The following is a 20,418-nucleotide window of genomic DNA, read 5'->3' on the forward strand; positions in this document are numbered from 1 at the left end:
ATATATAAATAAATGTGAGTAGAAACACACACATGTATATTTCCTTTTTATACACAAAAGGAAGTATGAGGTATTTGTTATTCTGGTACTTAGAAATTATATCTATATAAATGTTGCTTCTTTCTCTTTGACTTGTGGATGTATATTTAAGTTTTGCCATTTCAAACAATGCTGCAGAGGATAACTTTGTACCTGTCTCATTTTCATTTGAAAATGTTTATAGGGTAAATTCCTATAAATGGAATTTCTGGGTCAAGTGACTGTACATTTATAAGTTTGTATTCTCATCACATTCTGTTTTCTTATATTCCTCTTCACCACAGTACAGTAAAACAACTTTCTGAATTCGGCCATTCTGATAGCTAAAAAACATTATCTCTTGCACTTCTTTTATCATGGTAAAATATACATAACAACACTTACCTCTTCTACTTTTATATTGTATTTTTCATGTGAGATTGCATACCTTTGCACATTGTAACATCAATTATATTCCTTTTTGTTGTTAACTTTATATTCTCTGTCCATTTTACTGTTGGTTTTTTTCCGATGAATATGTAGAAGATTTTTATTTATTAGACAAAAGAATCCTTGGTGATCTGATCTAAATTATATAAATATATTTTATTTTTGTCATTCGAATTCTTATTTATGCTAGTTTTTGCTATGCAAGATTTTTATGTAGTCATATTAGTCCCTTTGGGCTTTTGGGGTTTGTGTCATACTCAGCTATTCTACTCTAAGATCATAAAAATCATCCTCTCATGTTCTATTTTATTACTATTATGTTTTCAGTGTTTACATTTAAGTATTTTATCATCTGGAATTTAAGTTGGTAGAAAGTGAGTAAAATGGATAATGGATTTAACTTTTTTCCCCACGTTGCTACCTAATTGTCTAAATACTATTTGTTTTAAAATTCATTTTTTCCCTACCTATTTGAAATGTCTCCATGGTCATCCACCAAGTTAAAACTTTAATATATATTTATGGAGTTTCTATGATTTGCCAATTCATAATTATTATAGCTTTATAATGTGTCTTGACATCAAGTAGAACAAGCCTTCCTTCATTGGTCTTTTTTCCCCCCAGAATTTCTCTGGCTATTTTTGCTTTTTTCATATTAACTTTAAAATCAGCTTGTCTAATCTCTTACCCCCAAAGCTTTGTTTTCTATGAAGACAGCATTAAATTTAGAGATTTTAAGAATTTAAATCTTTCTGATATTGAATATTCCTATTCCATCCATCTTCTTTCTTCCTCCCTCCCTTCTTTCTTTCTTCCTTTTTTTCATCTTTCTCTTTTTTAAAAATATATTTTATTGATTTTTTACACAGAGGAAGGGAGAGGGACAGAGAGCTAGAAACATCGATGAGAGAGAAACATCGATCAGCTGCCTCCTGCACACCTCCTACTGGGGATGTGCCCACAACCAAGGTACATGCCCTTGACCAGAATCGAACCTGGGAACTTTCAGTTCGCAGGCGGACACTCTATCCACGGAGCCAAACCGGTTAGGGCTCAACTTTCTCTCTTTCATGTTTGTTTTTTCCTTACTTTTTCTTTCTGTTCTTTTGATGATTTTTTTTTTTATTGGTTCATTTTCCAGGTTACTAATCCTGTCTGCTGTTGGTTCTTAATTTCAGATATGTTAGTTCTGGAATGTCCATTTAATTTTAAAAAATAAATTTCAGTTCTTTGTTGAAACTCTCCCATCTTTAAAATCTTTTAAAATAAGTTTTCCATCTTAAAAAAATCAGTTTGTTCATCTATCTCTCTTATTTTCTTGAACATATGAATCATGGTTATTAAAATCCCCTACTGATAACTCCATATTTGAGTCATTTGCGAGTCTATTGTGTGTGTTTTTTCTTTTCGTTTTGGTTGTTTGGCTCTCTCTATTTTTTTTTTTTTAACATGCCTCATAATTACTGACTGGATGCTAGAACTTGTGAATGAAATGTCTTAGAGTTTCTGGAACATTTATCCTCCAAAAATTGTTTTATTCTGGCAAGCTGATGGGAGTATCAGCTGATAACCTTGATCCTGTTGAGGTTTGGTTTTAGCTTTGTTAGGACTATTCTTATTCTTGCCCTGTGTGTGCACAATTTAGGAATAGGCTAACTGACAAGAGAGCAATTTATATGCAAATTTCTATTTATTTTTAAAATATATTTTTATTGATTTCAGAAAGGAAGGGGGAGGGAGAGAGATAGAAACATCAATGATAAGAGAGAACCATTCATGGGGCTGCCTCCTGCACGCCCCCTACTGGGAATCGAGCCCACAATCTGGGAATGTGCCCTTGACCAGAATCAAACCGAGGACCTTCAGTCCGGAGGCCACCGCTCTATCCCAGTGATGGCGAACCTTTTGAACTTGGCGTGTCAGCATTTTGAAAAACCCTAACTTAACTCTGGTGCCGTGTCACATATAGAAATTTTTTGATATTTGCAACCATAGTAAAACAAAGATTTATATTTTTGATATTTATTTTATATATTCAAATGCCATTTAACAAAGAAAAATCAACCAAAAAAATGAGTTCGCGTGTCACCTCTGACATGCGTGTCATAGGTTCGCCATCACTGCCTATCCACTGAGCCAAACCAGCTAGGACTATGCAGATTTTTAGACTCTAGGGCTACTCAGTTTTTTTCCCTCCTCTCCAGGATTTTGGCAGCCCTAAACCACTCTCTCCTCAGCCCATTAAGACTGCAGCTTTCTACTTAAGCTCCATTCTGCTTGCCACAATTTGGAAAAAGCCTTCAGGAAGAAGGCTGTGGTAAATATGGAACTTACTAGTATATTCCTACCTTTCAATGATTATAGCCCCTCAACTGCTGTTGTTTTATATATTTTACTCAGCGTTTATGATTGTTTTGAGAGGTGGGATGGTCTGTTACGAGTTTCACCATCATGGTTGGAACAGTATGTCTCACCATTTCCTAAGTAGACTTTCACTTAATCTCCCAGATTGTACAGGTATACCTTGGAGATATTGTGGATTTCACTCCAGACCCCTGCAATAAAGAGAGTCATAATTTTTTTTTGCTGATAGTGGGTCTTGCCTTCATTTTGTAAAAAAGGCAACATCTGTGAAGCACAGTAAAGTGAAGCACAATAAAATGAGGTGTGCTTGTACGAATATGGCATTTCCATTCTCAGCTGTGTCAGGATCCCCAATTTGGAGAAATCTTAGTCTTCTGCCGAGCTGAGAGAGGGGTAATCTCTTGATTGGGAGAGGAGAATGAGGCACACTGTGTGTCTGACTGCTGCTGACACAGTCACCCAATCTTGTTTTAGTCCTACTATTATCCTCACTCTCAGAGGCACCTGGTGCTTCCAATTATTGAGCTCATCTGTAGTGGGAATTGAGTTATTTCCCACCGCTGGCTTGGGATACAGCTTTCTTTAGTCTTCCCTCCTCTGCCTTTCTTATCCCTTCAAAGTTGTGTTAGGTTTGAGGAAGAAGTAGAGGTAAATATGTATGTTCATTTGATACGTTAACTATAAGTTGCAGTTTATTTTTTGACTTTTTAAAGATTTAGGCTAAAATAGTTACTCTCGTGGCTTCTTTTCATTTTTCTGAAGGAAAGACTTTGGCTATATCTTTCTGTTATTTCTACTCTTTGTGGCTAATAGTACAATTCTAAACAGTGTTGCAGTTTCCTGTTTTCTGACCCACTTGGCCTTTTATTTTCTTCTTCTTGAGTCTTAGATTATTATAGTTGTAGGGCCCTTAAGATAGCATTATGTTGAACGGATCAGTGTGTTTAGATGAAGTATCCAAGGCTCAGAGAAGTCAGATGGCTTGCTTTCTTCATGTAGCTTTTATTTTCCAAATCCTTTGCTTTATTTGTTGTATCACATAACTCTTTGGAAAGCTCAGGTATTAAAAACATCTTTGCTTTTATGCTTTGAATATCTTCAATATCAGGCATGTTTTATGGATATTGAATTGATATAATGATAAGAGACCTTAAGAATACTATCAAATTGGTATTGTGATTTTTATTTGATGTTGGAAGCTGAAGCTTGGAAAGGGCTTGATCCCTAGTGGCGGGGAGACAGCAATCAATGTTTCTCTCTCATTAATGTTTCTATCTCTCTCACTCTCTCCCTTTCTCTCAAAAAAAAAATTTTTTTTTAAAGAAAAGGGAAAACATTTATTTGTAATCTGACTTTATTACAATACTGATTTAGAACAGGATTTTTATGTTCCTTCAGTTACATGTTATGATGATTTTGGAAATATAAGTCTGTGGTACATTTTGTTATCTTTTCTTTTATCTGGTTTGAAAGTCTTCTAGGGTTGTAATTCAGCTGAGAAGTCTCGCAACTAGGAAATAAATAGCTTGGTTAAATATCCTGTAAGACAGTGAAAGTAATCTATCATGTTTTCCCTTCTACTTCCTCTAGTGTACTACACTAGTCTAATGTGGACTCTGCAGAAAAGGAGGGCTGTCAGTTGCTCTGAAACTTGTTGACCACAAGTCTTTGCTTGTTTATAAAGGTGCCTGCACTTGACATTATTTGATGGCAATTAGAGTCATCCTTCTTCTCTACTAGGGCAGATTCGATTCTACTTTACTGAGTTGTCAAAACCACAGTATTCACTCAGTTATGCAGTAGGCAGCAGAATGCAATATTAGAGACTCTTAGAGCTTGCATCTTGTTAGTGTGGTCCCTTGAAAGGAATTGGCAACTAAATTTTGAGGCAGGGCCAAACTTACTAATTTTATTTTATTTTTTCTTGGCACAAGTTACAAAATAATGATGGCTGTGAAATAATCTCATTATGTGGTTATTATTTAATACAATTTGACTTATGAAATTTAGTTTTCTAAGATGAGTTTATCTTGATTTTTTTTTCTAAATAGCATAGTAATGTAATATACTTTTGTGCCCTGGAGAAATCATTAAATTCTGGCTGGTGCCCAGAAAACTATTATATTATGCTATTTGATCAAAGTTGGCTTGAAAGTGTTTGAAATGACTCTCCTACCTTAATTCACTGATAATGCTGTATTGCTATTGTAATAGTTAATTTCCTGTTTCTCTTAAAGTTGCTAAAAGGCTTGTAATGTCTTCCAGAAATTTTGAAATGGAAAATGGTTATAATGTGTTCTAAGGTAGAAGAAAGCTCTTTCCTATAACATTTTATGGGGAATTGATTTTTACCACAGGCTGAGTTCTGGCCTTTAGTCTTACAGACCTAGAATATGAATTTTGTCATTTAAGGAAACTGAATAATTTCTTAGAGGCAAAATAAAATAAAACAAATTTTAGTATTGAGAAAATGAAGTGAGAACATGGATTTGTTCACTTACAATGAGAAATATGGTAAACTGTCACAGAAATTTTAATATAAAGTCTTCTTGACAAGCTCATTTTCTCAGACATAGAAAGCCTGCTTCCAATGAATGGGAATAGAAAAGAGTAAGTTAGGTGAATTAAATATTTATTAGTTTTAGATTAACATAGTGAATTCTTGTATCTCCACAATAATGATAATCTTGCTAATAAGCAGCACTAATGATTGCTTTTGCGACTTTGTCTCTCCACCTTTCCTTCCCTCTCCCCTCTCTCTCAATTTTTAAATTTTTTTTTTAATTTTTAAAATTTTTGTTAATCCTCACACAAGGGTATTTTTTTCCATTGATTTTTAGAGAGAGTGGAAAGGAAGAGGGGGGCAGAGACAGAGAGAAAGGGAGAGAGAGAGATATTGATGTGAGAGACACATCAATCAGTTGCCTCCCACACAGGTCCTAACTGGGACATGCCCTTGACCAGGAATTGAACGCATGACCCTTCACTGTGCAAGTCAACCCTCTAACCACTGAGCAACATTTGCCAGGACTCTCACTTTTTTTAAAGATTTCACTACCTTGCATATTTGGCTTCTGTCTCCACCAGTCTCCTGAAATTACTATTACTAAAGCTTCTAATGATCTTAATCAAATATCTGGGTATGGTAAGAGTCTAATTATACCAAAGGCAGAAATATAAAGAAAAGATTGATACATTTGTTCATATTGTTAACAGAGGGGAGAGGGCCTCGCCTCTCCTAGTTGCTTGTGGATATGGATTTCTTGTGATATCCGGAGAAAAATAATTTCCTGAGACTTGCACGGGAGGATGCAATATGGTAGAAAGCTTTCTGTGGAATTAAATTTCTGAATTTCCAAAATCCCATTTCCTTTTGTCCTGCCATAAAAGAAGTGTAGCTAGGGCTTCATTAGAGCTAAAATCAGAGCTAGTGTCCAGAGTTGCCTTTCCATGTCTGCACAGTCCAATCCAGCATCAGGCTAGCTTAATTTGTGTTTCCCCGCTGCAGTCCATCAGTCCATTGCAAGTAGAGTCTGCAGGGCCACATGACTACGGGGGAAACATGGGTAGGAGCAAAACAAGAGAGCCCCATAAGTCTAGAGGAGCCAAGAGTGGGGAGCAACAAAAGAGAGAATTCCTCTGTTGAGGGGATTATGTATTCCCAAATTTTCACAGGCTTACAGTGTCCACGCCCATTCAGGCCAACCATCTCTGTTCCAAGGTTGACTGACTGGCAAGTACCTTCCCTCTGTCACCCGACTTTACTGGGCATGCATCTGTCTTCCCTTTGTTAGAACTCTTCCCCTAGTGTTTTGCAGGGAATAGCCCTGTGGTTCCCTGGGGAGTGCAAGTTGCAGTTTCCTGGTGAAGCTGCCCAAATGATAAGCCTATAATGTCTGGCCTTCCCTTTCCTTCTTTCCTATCCTCTATAATAAAAGCCTGATATGCAAATTGGCTGTTCGGGCAGTTGTTTTGACCGAGAGTTAAACTGGGAGACCACTCGCTGACCACCAGGGGGTGGCGTGGAACATGGCGGGCGTCCGTGACGTGGCACTGGCAGCGGGCGGCAGTGGAGGTGCTGCGGGCCCCGATGGGTCCCGACGAGAACGGGACTGCGGCGGGTTGGTGGAGCAGGTGAGCGGGTGGCACCAGGCCAAGGCGGGTGTGAGCAGGGGCCCGATCGCCCTGCTGATTGCCCCACAGGCACTGAGGGAGCCAAGCGAGGGGCCCTGGCCCTGAATGATTTCCCTGCAGGCGGGATGGTGGAGCAGGTGAGGGCGGTGCCAGGCCAAGGCAGGGTGCCAGGTGGGGCTGCAGTGTTTCGAGGCTGAATAACTAGCTAAGTACAAGAGTGTCAATATCAAAATAAACTTTTATATTTAAACTAGAGGCCTAGTGCATGGATTCATGCACCAGTGGGGTCCCTTGGCCTGACCTGCGGGGATTGGGCTGAAACAGCTTTCCAACATCCCCAGAGAGGTCCCGGATTGTGAGAAGTTGGTTCTTGGGTAACACACCCCGAAATAGGGCTCGCTTCTCTCTGGTTCCGGGTGCATCACCTGATAACTGCCACTGCCAAGTGACCACAGATCGTCAGCTGCTGAGTTGAGCATCTGCCCCCTGGTGGTCAGTGTGCATCATAGCTACTGGCCAGTCGGCCGGTTGCCTAGGCTTTTATATATATAGATAAAATTGAAAAGCAAATAGCATGGACCTGGCTGATGTGGCTCAGTTGGTTGGAGTGTTATTCTATGTACCAGAAGGTCGTGTGTTCGATTCCTGGTCAGGTCACATACCTAGGTTGCAGGTTCGATCCCCATTCAGGAAGTGTGTGGGAGGCAACTAATTAATGTATCTCTCTCACATCAGTGTTTCTCTCTCTTTCTCTCCTTCTCTAAGATCAATTTAAAAAAATAAGAAAGAAAAGCTAATAGCATAAAAGTAAAAAAAGAATGTATGATATAGAAGGGTTAACATGTTCATTAAAGAAACCTTTACAAAATAATTTTATATTTTATTTTTTTAACTGTTTATTGCTGAGAGTATTGCAGATGTCCCCCCCTTCTCCCCTCTTACCCACCTCCACCGGGGTCCAGTCCTGCCCCAGGCTTTTACTACCTTATTTATAGTCTGTGTCCATGGATAATGCATGTATGCATATAAGTTCTTTGGTTAATCTCTTCCCACTGCTCTCTCCCACTTCCCTCAAAGTTTTGTTATTCTGTTCCATGTTTCCATGCCTCTCTTTCTATTTTATTCATCAATTTATTTTGTTCATTAGATTTCTTTTTCATTTATTTTAGATTCAGTTGTTGATAGATATGTATTTATTGCCATTTTATTGCTCATATTTTTTTATTGATTAAGGTATTACATATATGTCCTTATCCTCTCTTTACCCCCCCCCCCCCAAGTTCTGTGTCCATTGGTTAGGCTTATATGCATACAAGTCCTTTGGTTATCTCTCCTCCTTACCCCCACCCTCCCCTGCCTTCCTTCTGAGGTTTGACGGTCTGATCAATGCTTCTGTCTCTGGATCTGTTTTGTTCATCAGTTTATGTTGTTCATTATATTCCATATATGAGTGAGACCATGGGATGATTTATTTTCTTCTGACTGGCTTATTTCGCTTAGCATAATGCTCTCCAGTTCCATCCATACTGTTGCAAATGGTAACAATTCCTTCTTTTTTACCAAAGTGTTGTATTCCATTGTGTAGATGTACCACAGTTTTTTAATCCACTCATCTGTTGATGGGCACTTAGGCTGTTTCCAAATCTTAGCTATGGTAAATTGTGCTGCTATGAACAAAGGGGTGCATATATCCTTTCTGATTGGTGTTTCTAGTTTTTTGGGATATATTCCTAGAAGTGGGATCACTGGGTCAAATGGTAGTTCCATTTTTAGTTTTTTTAGGAAACTCCATACTGTTCTCCACAGTGGCTGCACCAGTCTGCAGTCCCACCAGCAGTGCACAAGGGTTCCTTTTTCTCTGCATCCTTGCCAGCACTTGTCATTTGTTGATTTGTTGATGGTAGCCATTCTGACAGGTGTGAGCTGGTACCTCACTGTTGTTTTGATTTGCATCTCTTGGATGATTAGTGACTTTGAGCATGTTTTCATAAGTCTCTTGGCTTTCTGTATGTCCTCTTTCGAAACGTATCTATTTGGATCCATAGCCCATTTTTTGATTGGGTTGCTTATCTTCCTTTTGTTAAGTTGAATGAGTTCCCTATAAATGTTGGAGATTAAACCCTTATGGGAGATAACATTGGCAAATATGTTCTCCCACGCAGTGGGCTTTCTTGCTGTTTTGTTAATGGTTTCTTTTGCTGTGCAGAAGCTTTTTATTTTGATGTAGTCCCATTTGTTTATTTTCTCTTCAGTTTCCATTGCCCTAGGACAGTGGTCGGCAAACTGTGGCTCGGGAGCCACATGTGGCTCTTTGGCCCCTTGAGTGTGGCTCTTCCACAAAATACCACGTGCGAGCGCACATGTACAGTGCAATTGAAACTTCATGGCCCATGCACAGAAGTCAGTATTTTGTTGAAGAGCCACACTTAAGGGGCCAAAGAGCTGCACGTGGCTCGCGAGCCGCAATTTGCCGACCACTGCCCTAGGAGCTGTATTGGTGAAGATATTGCTTTGGCATATGTCTGAGATTTTGCTGCCTGTGGATTCCTCTAATATTTTTATGGTTTCCCGTTTTATGTTTAAGTCCTTTATCCATTTTGAGTTTATTTTTGTGTATGGTGTATTGTTCATATTTTGTTCTCTTTTTTCTTCTTCTTTTCCCTTTAACATTTCATGTAATACTGTTTTGGTGGTGGTGAACTCCTTTAGCTTTTTCTAGTCTGTGAAACTCTTTGACTGACCTTCAATTATAAATGATAGTTTTGCTGGGTAGAGTAATCTTGATTGTGCGTCCTTGCTTTTCATCACTTTTAATATTTCTTGCCTCTTTATTCTGGCCTGCAGTTTCTGTTGAGAAATCAGTAGTTGTATGGGCATTTCCTTGTAGGTAATTAACTGCTTTTCTCTTTCTGCTTTTATGATTCTTTGTCTTTAATCTTTGGCATTTTCATTATGATGTTTCTTGTTGGGGCCTCTTTGGGTTCCTCTCTGCACTTATTGGATTTGTAAGTCTATTTCTTTCACCAGATAAGGGAACTTTTCTGTCATTATTTTTTCAAATAGGTTTTCAATTTCTTGCTCCTGCTCTTCTATATCTGGCACACTCATGATGCGAATGGTGATATGCTTGAAGTTGTCCCAGAGACTCCTTACACTATCTTCATATTTTTAGATTCTTTTTTCTTTTTGCTGTTCTGATTGGGTGTTTTTTGCTTCCTCATATTTTTTTTTTAATATTTTTTATTGATTAAGATATTACATATGTGTACCCTCTACCCCCCCTCTCCCCGCTCACCCCCTCACCCCCCCGTTGTCCGTGTCCATTGGTTAGGCCTATATGCTTGCATATAAGTCCTTTGGTTGATCTTTCCCCCTTGCCCCCACCCTCCCCTACCTTCCCTCCAAGGCCCGACAGTCCAATCAATGCCTCTCCGTCTCTGGATCAGTCCTTGTTCATCAGTTTATGTTGTTCATTATATTCCACAAATAAGTGAGATCTTGTGGTATTTATCCGCTCTCCAGTTCCATCCATGCTGTGGCAAATGGTAAGAGTTCCTTTTTCTTCTTCCTCTTCTTAAAGAATACCTTTCAGCATTTCATATAATGCTGGTTTGGTGGTGATGAACTCCTTTAGCTTTTTCTTATCCGTGAAGCTCTTTATCTGACCTTCCATTCTGAATGATAGCTTTGCTGGATAAAGTAATCTTGGTTGCAGGTTCTTGCTATTCATCTCTTTGAATATTTCTTGCCACTCTCTTCTGGCCTGCATGGTTTCTGTTGAGAAATCAGCTGACAGTCGGATGGGTACTCCCTTGTAGGTAACTGACTGTCTTTCTCTTGCTGCTTTTAAGATTCTCTCTTTATCTTTTGCTCTTGGCATTTTAATTATGATGTGTCTTGGTGTGGTCCTCTTTGGATTCCTTTTGTTTGGGGTTCTCTGCGCTTCCTGGACTTGTAAGTCCATTTCTTTCACCAGGTGGGGGAAGTTTTCTGTCATTATTTCTTCAAAAAGGTTTTCAATATCTTGCCCTCTCTCTCCTTCTGGTACCCCTATAATTCTGATGTTGGTACGCTTGAAGTTGTCCCAGAGGTTCCTTACACTATCTTCATATTTTTTGAATCTCTTTTCTTTTTTCTTTTTCGGTTGGGTATTTTTTGTTTCTTTGCATTTCAAATCTTTGACTTGATTCTTGGGATCCTCTTGTCTGCTGTTGGATCTCTGTAAAGTATTCTTTATTTCAGTCAGTGTATGCATAATTTCTAATTGGTCCTTTTTCATGACCTCCATGGTCTCACCATACTCCTTGAGGGATTCATTAAATTTATCGGCGGTTTCCATAAAATTCTTGACAAACCTTATAAACGTGGCCTTGAACTCTATATCCAGTCGTCTGGCCTCCTCCGTTTCTGCCAATTGTGACCTGTTTCTTTGTCTCCGCATTTTGGCTGCTTCCCTGTTTTGATAGAGTGGCCTGCGCGCCAGGTGTCCTGTAGGGCCCAGTGGCTCAGCCTCCCCAGTTACCTGGGGTGGACACTCTTGGTGCACTCTTGGTGCCTCGATTGTTGTAGGATCACTGGGAGGAATTGACCTCCAGGCCAATTGGCTGTGGGAAGCAGCTGTGTCTGAAGTGGGAGAATGGACCCCCTCTGACCACTGGGTACAGTGGCTCCTGGATCTAAGGAGGTGCTAATTCAGCCCCTGCCTGAGGCCTCACAGCCGGGCCACGAAGAGGCTCAGCTGTGAAGCAATGCAAGCCGCTGCGGGGCCTTGGGCCTTCTCTTGGAAGTTCCGGGTCTGGCTGGCCCGGCTGCAGTTAGGTAATTATCAGGTTGCAAAGTTCTGGGGCATTCACATGCAAAAGCCTCTGCCGCAGCCCGGGTGGGGTGTGGTCTCAGGGAGTCAAAGGGTGTTGAAAGAAGCAATGGCTGATTCTCCGCGCCCGGAGTCGCGCGTCTCAGTGTCCCCGTAACGGCTGCAAGCACCTCTGAGGGAAAGCGGCCCTCAAGTTCGCCCGCTGCCGCCTGAGAGAGCAGCCTCTCCCCGTATGTGTCCTGGGTCCCCAGAGACTTCCCAGAACCGGAGATCAGAGCAGTTGGGAGCTTGTGATTCAAAAAGACAGCCGCGTCCTCAGGTGCCACCCCCTTTCCGCGCGCGCGAGCCGCCACCGTACCTCTGCACTCAGCCTCCGCAGCTCCTCTGGCTCTCAGCGTGCTTTTCTTTTCTTCTAGTTGTAGAAATTACACTCAGCCAGCCTTCCTGTTGTTTTGGACGATGTTTGCTCCGTCCTTTGGGCTAATTTTCAATTGTTGTGTGGGGCGACTATTTCCCGGTGTTTATCTATGCCGCCATCTTAGTTTCTTGCTTCCTCATATTTTATATTGATTTGATTCTCTGTGTCCTCTACTCTACTGTTAATTCCCTGTAAATTATTCTTCATTTCAGTTAGTGTATCCTTCATTTCTAACTGGTCCTTTTTTATGTTATTGTTGTTCTCACTAAGATCCCTGAAGCTCTCATTAAATTCCTTGAGCATCCTTATGACCATTGTTTTGAACTCTGTATTTGGTAGTTTGCTTGCTTCCATTTAATTTAGTTCTTTTTCTGGAGATTGCTTCTGTTCTTTCATTTGTGACATGTTTCTTTGTCTCTGCATTTTGGCAGTTTCACTGTGTTTGTTTCTATGTGTTAGGTAGAGCTGCTATGTCTCCTGGTATTGGCAGAGTGGCCTTGTGTAGTTGGTATTCTGTAGGGCACAGTGGCTCAGCCTCCCCAGTCACCTGAGCTGGGCACTCTAGGTGCTCCCTTGTGTGGGCTGTGTGCATTGTCCTGTTGTAGTCGAGTATTGATTGTTGTTGGCATCACTGGGAGGGATTGACACCCAGGCCAGTCGGCTGTTCCGACCAGCTGTGACTACAGTGGAAGAGCCGCTGTGCAGGAGATGCCCCCATGGAGCAGGACTTGCTTCAGTGGGGCTGTGGTGCTCATCGAGTCTGCCCCTTGAGTGTGTTGCTCGTGGATATGGTAGGGTTGTAATCTGGCATGGGTCTGAAGCTGTCCACTGGCTCTGGGGCCTCTTGGGAAGTGCAAAGTCAGCTACTACCTATGCCCTGCCTAAGTCCACCTGGCCTTAGCTACAGAGCAATCTGCAGATGGCTGCTACTTATGCTGGAGTTGGAGGTATCCAGGAGAGGCCAAGCTGTGAACAAGGCAGGCTGCTGATAGTGCTGGGTCTGGGATCACTTAGCAAGAGGTATGGGGCATGCTGAGTCCAGCTGCTGCTTGTTTGAGACATTTTAGGAAAGCCTGAAGCCTGAGCCAGGACAGGCCATTCACGTGGAAAAGCCACTGCAAACAGCTTGGGTGAGGCTACAAATTGGGTGGGACAGGGCTTCAGGGAGTCAACAAGGTGAGGAAAACTGTGGGCCAGGTTGATGGAGACTCAAAAATGGTGACTGGCGATATGCACTGTGGTGGGGAGGTCTTAGCAATGGAACAATAACCTATACCAGCACTTTGTCTGGGAGAAAGATGCCCCCCAGTCTTGCTCTAATGCCAAACAATTACGTGCCTCCCCATATGTCCCTGAATCCTTTCTGTTGCCCCAGCGCTGGAACTCAGAGGGAGTAAGTCTGTGAGCCAGCTATTAAAAAGGAACTGCTTGGTATTCCAGCAGCCTTTGTGTCACTAAGCCACCATCCCTGCTGGTTTTTATAGCCCGAAGTTATGGGGACTTCTCTACCAGGCACTGAACCCAGGGCTGAGGGATCTGGTGTGGGAGTGGGACCCCTTGTTCCTCACGGGAGGCCTCTGTGGCCAAGGTATCCCACCCTATTAAAAAAAGCCACGTGTGGGTGTTGGAACAGCCCGTTTTGCGCCTCCATGCCACCGACTAGTCTCAATGTGACTTCTTTAATTCTCTAGTTGATAGTTGTTCTGTGGTTTAGTTGTAATTTTGATGTGGTTGTGGGAGGATGCAAGTACCGTGTTTAACCTATGTCGTCACCTTGGCCCTCCCTCCTACTTTTAAAAAGACTGTTCCAGAAAAAAATGGACATAGAACACGGATGAAGTGTTTCAAAGATCAGAAATACAAATGTTCAATAAACGGGTGAATTTTTCAAATTCACTGTTAGGCAAAAGAAAAGGCACCATTTTTCCCTTCAAATGTAATGGATAACAAGAACTGAAAGTGAGGCAGTGCTCCCTATGTGCCAGCACTGTTCTTAGTACATGACTGAAGTTAATCCTCCAACAAGTCTGTAAGTACAGACTGCTTTTATCCACAGTTTACAGATGAAAAAACTGAGACACATGAAAATGAGTAGCTTGCCCAAGGTCACATAAGTAATAAGTGATAAAGCTAGGATTTAAACCTACGTTCTTTGATTCCAGGGTTTCAGTGCTCTTTACTACCCTTAATTGCCTCTCAAAGATTTTAATAACACCAGTGTTAAAGAAGTACCTAGGAGCAAGCACTTTTAATTTTTTAAAAAAATTGATTTCAGAGAGGAAGGAGAGGGAGAGACAGAAACATCAGTGATGAGAGAGAATCATTGATCAGCTGCCTCCTACATGCCCCACACTGGGGATCGAGCCCACAACCCGGGCATGTGTCCTGCCCGGGAATCGAACCATGATCTCCTGGTTCATAGGTCGATGCTCAACCACTGAGGCACGCTGGTTGGGCCAAGCACTTTTATACACTGCTGGTTATAATATACATTATTAGTCATTTCTGTAAGACAATTAAGCAATATGTTTGAAAGTTTTAACATGTTCACATTCTTTGAACTAAGAATTTATCCTAAGGAATTTTTATAAGTAATAAGTACATAAAAATGCATGTATGGAAATTTTATCTGAAGTTTTTTTTAGACTAGCAAACACTGTAAATAATTTAAATGTATAATAGGGGATTAATTAAATAACTTTGGGAAACAGTCTTATTGGAGATAATAAAGTAGTGCTAGTAATTAATTCATAAAAGAAAAAGTTTGTTTCTCTCTCCATATATGTTAAGTATATACAGTATTTGACTTTACAAAGCCTTTTTATAAAATTGAAATGGTGTGTCTCAGTGGTGAGTGTTGACCTGTGAACCAGGAAGTCTGGTTCGATTCCTGATAAGGGTACATGCCCAGGTGTGGGCTCAATACCCAGTAGGGTGCGTGCAGGAGGCAGCCCATCAGTGATTCTCTCTTATCATTGAAGTTTCTATTTCTCCCGCTCCCTTCTCTGAAATCAATAAAAATATATTTGTAAAAAGATAATAAAAATAATAAAATTGAAATGTCACTGTTTTTCTCTTTTTAGCTATTACTAGGTTGCATGAATAAAATAAAGTTTATTTAACTTTCCGTAAATATTTAAAATATCCTTTTAAGTACACACATCACTAAGGAAGTATAATTTAAATTAAACAATTATTATGGAAGATGTGCTTGTATCTGTTAACAGTTATTTTTGTTTCTGTCTAGCCTATCAGTTAAGATGCCTTAGGAAAATAACTATGGAGAAATATGCTAGACTACAGAAGATTGGAGAAGGTTCATTTGGAAAAGCCATTCTTGTTAAATCTACAGAAGATGGCAAACAATATGTTATCAAGGAAATTAACATCTCAAGAGTAAGTATATTTTTCATTTGGTTATTCAAGTAATATCTGGTTACAAAAAGGTTCATTCTTAGAGATTAAAAAAAAAAAAGGCAATGTATAACCTAAAGTGGAAGACTGCCATAATCCCAGGGAGAGCCACTAATTTCAGAATAGTCTGTATATCCTTTCATATTTTTTTATGATATGTGCTTGTGTTTATATGTCTACTGTTCTATAACTAAATCTAGTTTGAACATCTTAAAATGTTTTTACTTGTCGATTCAACTCATTCTTTTTAGCTTCTGGCAATATTTTGTTATTTGACCATGCTTCTTTGTTAGCATTATTTTTTTAAACTACTTTCTTATTTATGGACTTTTAAATTGTATAGTAATGTTTAATATAGTATTTTCTCTTTTCCTCCCATTTAAGATGTCCAATAAAGAAAGGGAAGAATCAAGGAGAGAAGTTGCAGTGTTGGCAAACATGAAGCATCCAAATATTGTCCAGTATAGAGAATCATTTGAAGGTCAGATACAGTTTTCAAGAGAGTTCCAAAAACTCCTAAGCCATATAATGACATTTGGATACTTTCCTTATAGGGAATCTTTTTGTGAATGTGTTCATAGGAAGGAAAGTATATCATTTTTGCTTCAATATGTATGCATATGAATATTAGCTTGATTCTAGGATAATGTACCACACTATCCCTTGTAGTTTAATACTGGCTCAATGTTACTGTAATTTCTTAAAAAGAAGCAATGTTAGTAAGTGCAAGAATTTGGACAAAGCTAGAACAGTAGTTTACATCTTTTTGTTAAACTAAACTCCTTTGAATCTCTACCAGTACTGCTACTGAGAAAATGTTCTGATCTTTAGAAAGTATTCTATTCATTGGTATCTCTTGTAGACCTCATTCTTATGACACTGAGGTAGGTTGAAAAAGTGTTCTCAAGTTCTTAAAATGTCATAGCTGTATTGCTGATTTGGAAATATGTTCCATTATATTTGTTAATGCAGGAACTAAAATAAGGATAAGCTTCTTCAAAGGCAGGTTAAAGTGGTTTATTGAAATCCTGTTGAAGTCATTCCCCTTATTATCATAAATCCCTATAAATTATAAAACAGGAATACAGGTTGAAAGTAGATGTTAGTTAAATGACTGTTTTGGGACACATTACATACTAGTTTCAGAGTCTGAATTAGAGCTAAAGTATCCTTGCTCCCAGATCAACATTGATATTGGAAAATAGATGTGAAAAGTTTGGATAACATTGTTTCATATAGCCAGGCCAGGTGGTTCAGTTGGTTGAGCATCATCCCATGCACCGAAAAGGTTGCAGTTTCCTTTCCTGGTCAGGGCACATACCTGAATTGCAGGTTCATCCCCAGTTGGGGCATATACAAGAGGCAACCGATTAATGTTTCTCTCTCTTTCTCTGTGTGTATGTGTGTCTCCTTTTCTCTCTCAAAAAAATCAATCAATAAAAAAATTATTTCATATAATATGAGAGTGGAGAGAAAATATTTGCGGGTATTTAAATGTATAATTAGATTTAATATTAAATATTAGACACTTTATCTGTATCTCTAGAATTTATACATTCTAAAAATTTTGATCTTATTGAAAAAGTGGGAGTTTGTATTGTATCATTGTATATTTGAGTATATGTGTTATACATTTTTATTTTCTCTACTCCGTTACTTAAACATAAGGGTAGTGTCTTATATTTCTGTATCCCTAGCATCTGTGCAAAGTGCCTGGCACTGAGATGTGTGAATGATTGAAGGGATACAAAATAGATTAGTACTTCCCTCATGGAGAAAAGACTTTTTAGTTAACCTTATATTTTAAGTAGTATTTATCCCCCAAATAAACAATGTTTAAGCAGCAGAAAACATTATAGAATGTTTGTACTAAAGCTCCAGCATTTTATTTCAGGATTCCTTCTCCATCCCTTTCACAGTTCTTATTTAACCTCCTCTGTTTCCCTATCTCTGTTTCTGTCTCTTTCTCTCTTTCACACACACATACTCATTTACCTTTTTAAAAAAAATATTTTGATGGTTTTATTTATTTATTTTTGATACATGCATATGGTACAAAATTCAGATGTTATATAACAGTAAAAAGTTTGCCTTCTATTCCTACCTTCCGGGTACCTATTTTCCTTTCCTGGAGTTAACCACTGTTCACCACTGTCTTGTGTTTTTTTCCCCAAAAGTGCTCTATGCATTAGTAAGCATACATAAAATGATAGCATACTGTACATAATTTTTGCTCTTTGTTTTAATGCTACATAAATGTTAATATCCTATACATATTTTTATAAATAGTGGATTATAGGGGTTTTTTTGCATTGTGATTTCTCACATGTATATTTGGATAATCTTTTCTTATCAATCATAAAGTGTTATAACAGATTCTTTTTTTTTAATATATTTTATTGATTTTTTATAGAGAGGAAGGGAGAGAGAGAGCTAGAAACATCGATGAGAGAGAAACATCGATCAGCTGCCTCCTGCACACCCCCCACTGGGGATGTGCCCGCAACCCAGGTATATGCCCTTGACCGGAACCGAACCCGGGACCTTGAGTCCGCAGGCCGACGCTCTATCCACTGAGCCAAACCGGTTTCGGCAACAGATTCTTAATTAGTTATATAGGTTCCCAATCCATGGCACATTAGAAGCAGTACTATATCAGAAGGGGGTATCAGCACTACAAGTAATAACACCACCACAAGGTGCAAGAAATAAGTACTGCTGGAAATAAGGCCATAAGCACAGAGAGAAGTGAAAACTTATAAACGTTCTTTGAGTTGCAATAGTTTCACTAGTAAGCAGTAGTTTAGTAAATGTTAGAAGCACTATTGGCCTTTCTTATGTGGGAAGAATAAGCATAGTTTTATTTTATAAGAATAAGGGTGGATAGAAGGATTAAGAAGTGTCTACCCACAGAGTCATGAAAGTATTATCCTATCTAATAATAGACAAACATGGTAATTGACCGTACCTTTGCTATGCCTCCCATTGGCTAATCAGTGCAATATGCAAATTAACCCAACCAAGATGGCGGCCGGCAGCCACACAGCTGAAGTGAGCAGGAGGCTTCCTTGCTCCAGTGATGGAGGAAGCCAAGGTTCCCCGCCTGCCGCGGCCCAGCTCTGAGCTCCAAAAGCAACAAAGCTTCAATTATAGAAGCTAAACAAACCCCAGATACCTGCTTTCAGCAGGCCGTGGCCTCAGAGCTGGAGCGAGCAGGAGCTGGCTTTCAGCTCCAGTGACGGCAACGAAGTTTCAATTACAGAAGGTAAATAAATCCCAGAATAAAAAAAAAAAAAAAAGAAAAAAAGGAGAGGCTGGGAGCTTAAGTCACCAGCCAGCCTGAAAATGGCCCTCAGCCCCTCATCCAGACTGGCCAGGCACCCCAGTGGGGACCCCTACCCTGAAGGGGGTGTGATCAGCTGCAAACAGCCATCAGCCCCTCACCCAGGCTGGCCAGGTACCCAAGCGGGACCCCCACCCTGATCTGCGACACCCTTCAGGGCAAACCCATGCACCAGGCCTCTATCCTATATAGTAAAAGGGTAATATGCAAACTGACCCTAACAGCATAAAGACTGGGAATGACTGGTCACTATGACACACACTGACCACCAGGGGGCAGATGCTCAATGCAGGAGCTGCCCTCTGGTGGTCAGTGCGCTCCCACATGGGGGAGCTCTGCTCAGCCACAAGCCAGGCTGATGACTGCCAGCACAGCAGTGGTGGTGGGAGCCTCTCCTGCCTCCTCAGCAGCGCTAAGGATGTCTGACTGCAGCTTAGGTCTGCTCCCCACTGGCAAATGGACATCCCCTGAGGCCTGCTGGGCTGCCAGAGGGATGTCTGATTGCCAGCTTAGGCCCAATCCCCCGGGGAGCAGGCCTAAGCCAGCAGGTGGTCACCCCGAGGGGTCCCAGACTGTGAGAGGGCATAGGCCGGGCTGAGGGATCCCCTCCCCCCTGAGTGCAGAAATTTTTGTGCACCGGGCCTCTAGTTAATAATAAGTATTACAATATACATTTCAACTTAAGATGGGTTTATTGGGATGTAGCCCCATCATAAGTCAAGGAATTATTTGTATATCTGTCTACATATTGTCTGTATTCCAGAGATGTTTGGGTCAATGTGGATACTGCTATCCAATAAGATTGTGTATTCTTGGTAGAAAGAATATTAATGATGGAGTTATTAACCCAAGTTATTGAATGTCTGTGTTATCAGTATATCTTGACTTTGCATTCTAATCTTTTGAGTGTTATTCTGTTTCTGGTTTAACAGAACACAATTAATTAATTGCTGCTTTGCCGAAACCGGTTTGGCTCAGTGGATAGAGCGTCGGCCTGCGGACTGAAAGGTCCCAGGTTCGATTCCGGTCAAGGGCATGTACCTGGGTTGCGGGCACATCCCCAGTAGGAGATGTGCAGGAGGCAACTGATCGACGTTTCTCTCTCATCGATGTTTCAACTCTCTATCCCTCTCCCTTTCTCTCTGTAAAAAATCAATAAAATATATTTAAAAAAAAAAAATTAATTGCTGCTTTTCAGTAAACCTTTTGGTACCTTTCTTTATGCTTTTGATACACATGTTAAAAAATGGAATCTAATGTTTATATTTTGTAGAAAATGGCTCTCTCTACATAGTGATGGATTACTGTGAAGGAGGGGATCTTTTTAAACGAATAAATGCTCAGAAAGGCATTTTGTTTCAAGAGGATCAGGTGAGTTAGCATGTAGGAGATTGACCCTTACTCCATAATGTTATTTAGAAGTAATTCAAAGTTATTTATATATGTATTTATTATTTCTTTATT

General features: G+C 40.0%; 1 protein-coding gene across 1 annotated transcript in view; it reads left to right on the plus strand.

The window, feature by feature from the left end:
* The window catches only part of NEK1 (NIMA related kinase 1), a 152,525-nt gene that overhangs the window by 2,347 nt on the left and 129,760 nt on the right, over positions 1–20,418 (plus strand). Inside the window, exons 2-4 of the mRNA XM_081091794.1 lie at positions 15,445–15,593; positions 15,996–16,092; positions 20,228–20,325. Of these exons, the coding sequence (XP_080947920.1) occupies positions 15,477–15,593; positions 15,996–16,092; positions 20,228–20,325 (312 nt within the window). The 5' untranslated portion in view covers positions 15,445–15,476. The remainder of the gene's footprint in view (positions 1–15,444; positions 15,594–15,995; positions 16,093–20,227; positions 20,326–20,418) is intronic.

Source organism: Myotis nattereri (genome assembly GCF_964212035.1).
Source record: "Myotis nattereri genome assembly, chromosome: 5".
Taxonomy (NCBI): Eukaryota; Metazoa; Chordata; class Mammalia; order Chiroptera; family Vespertilionidae; genus Myotis; species Myotis nattereri.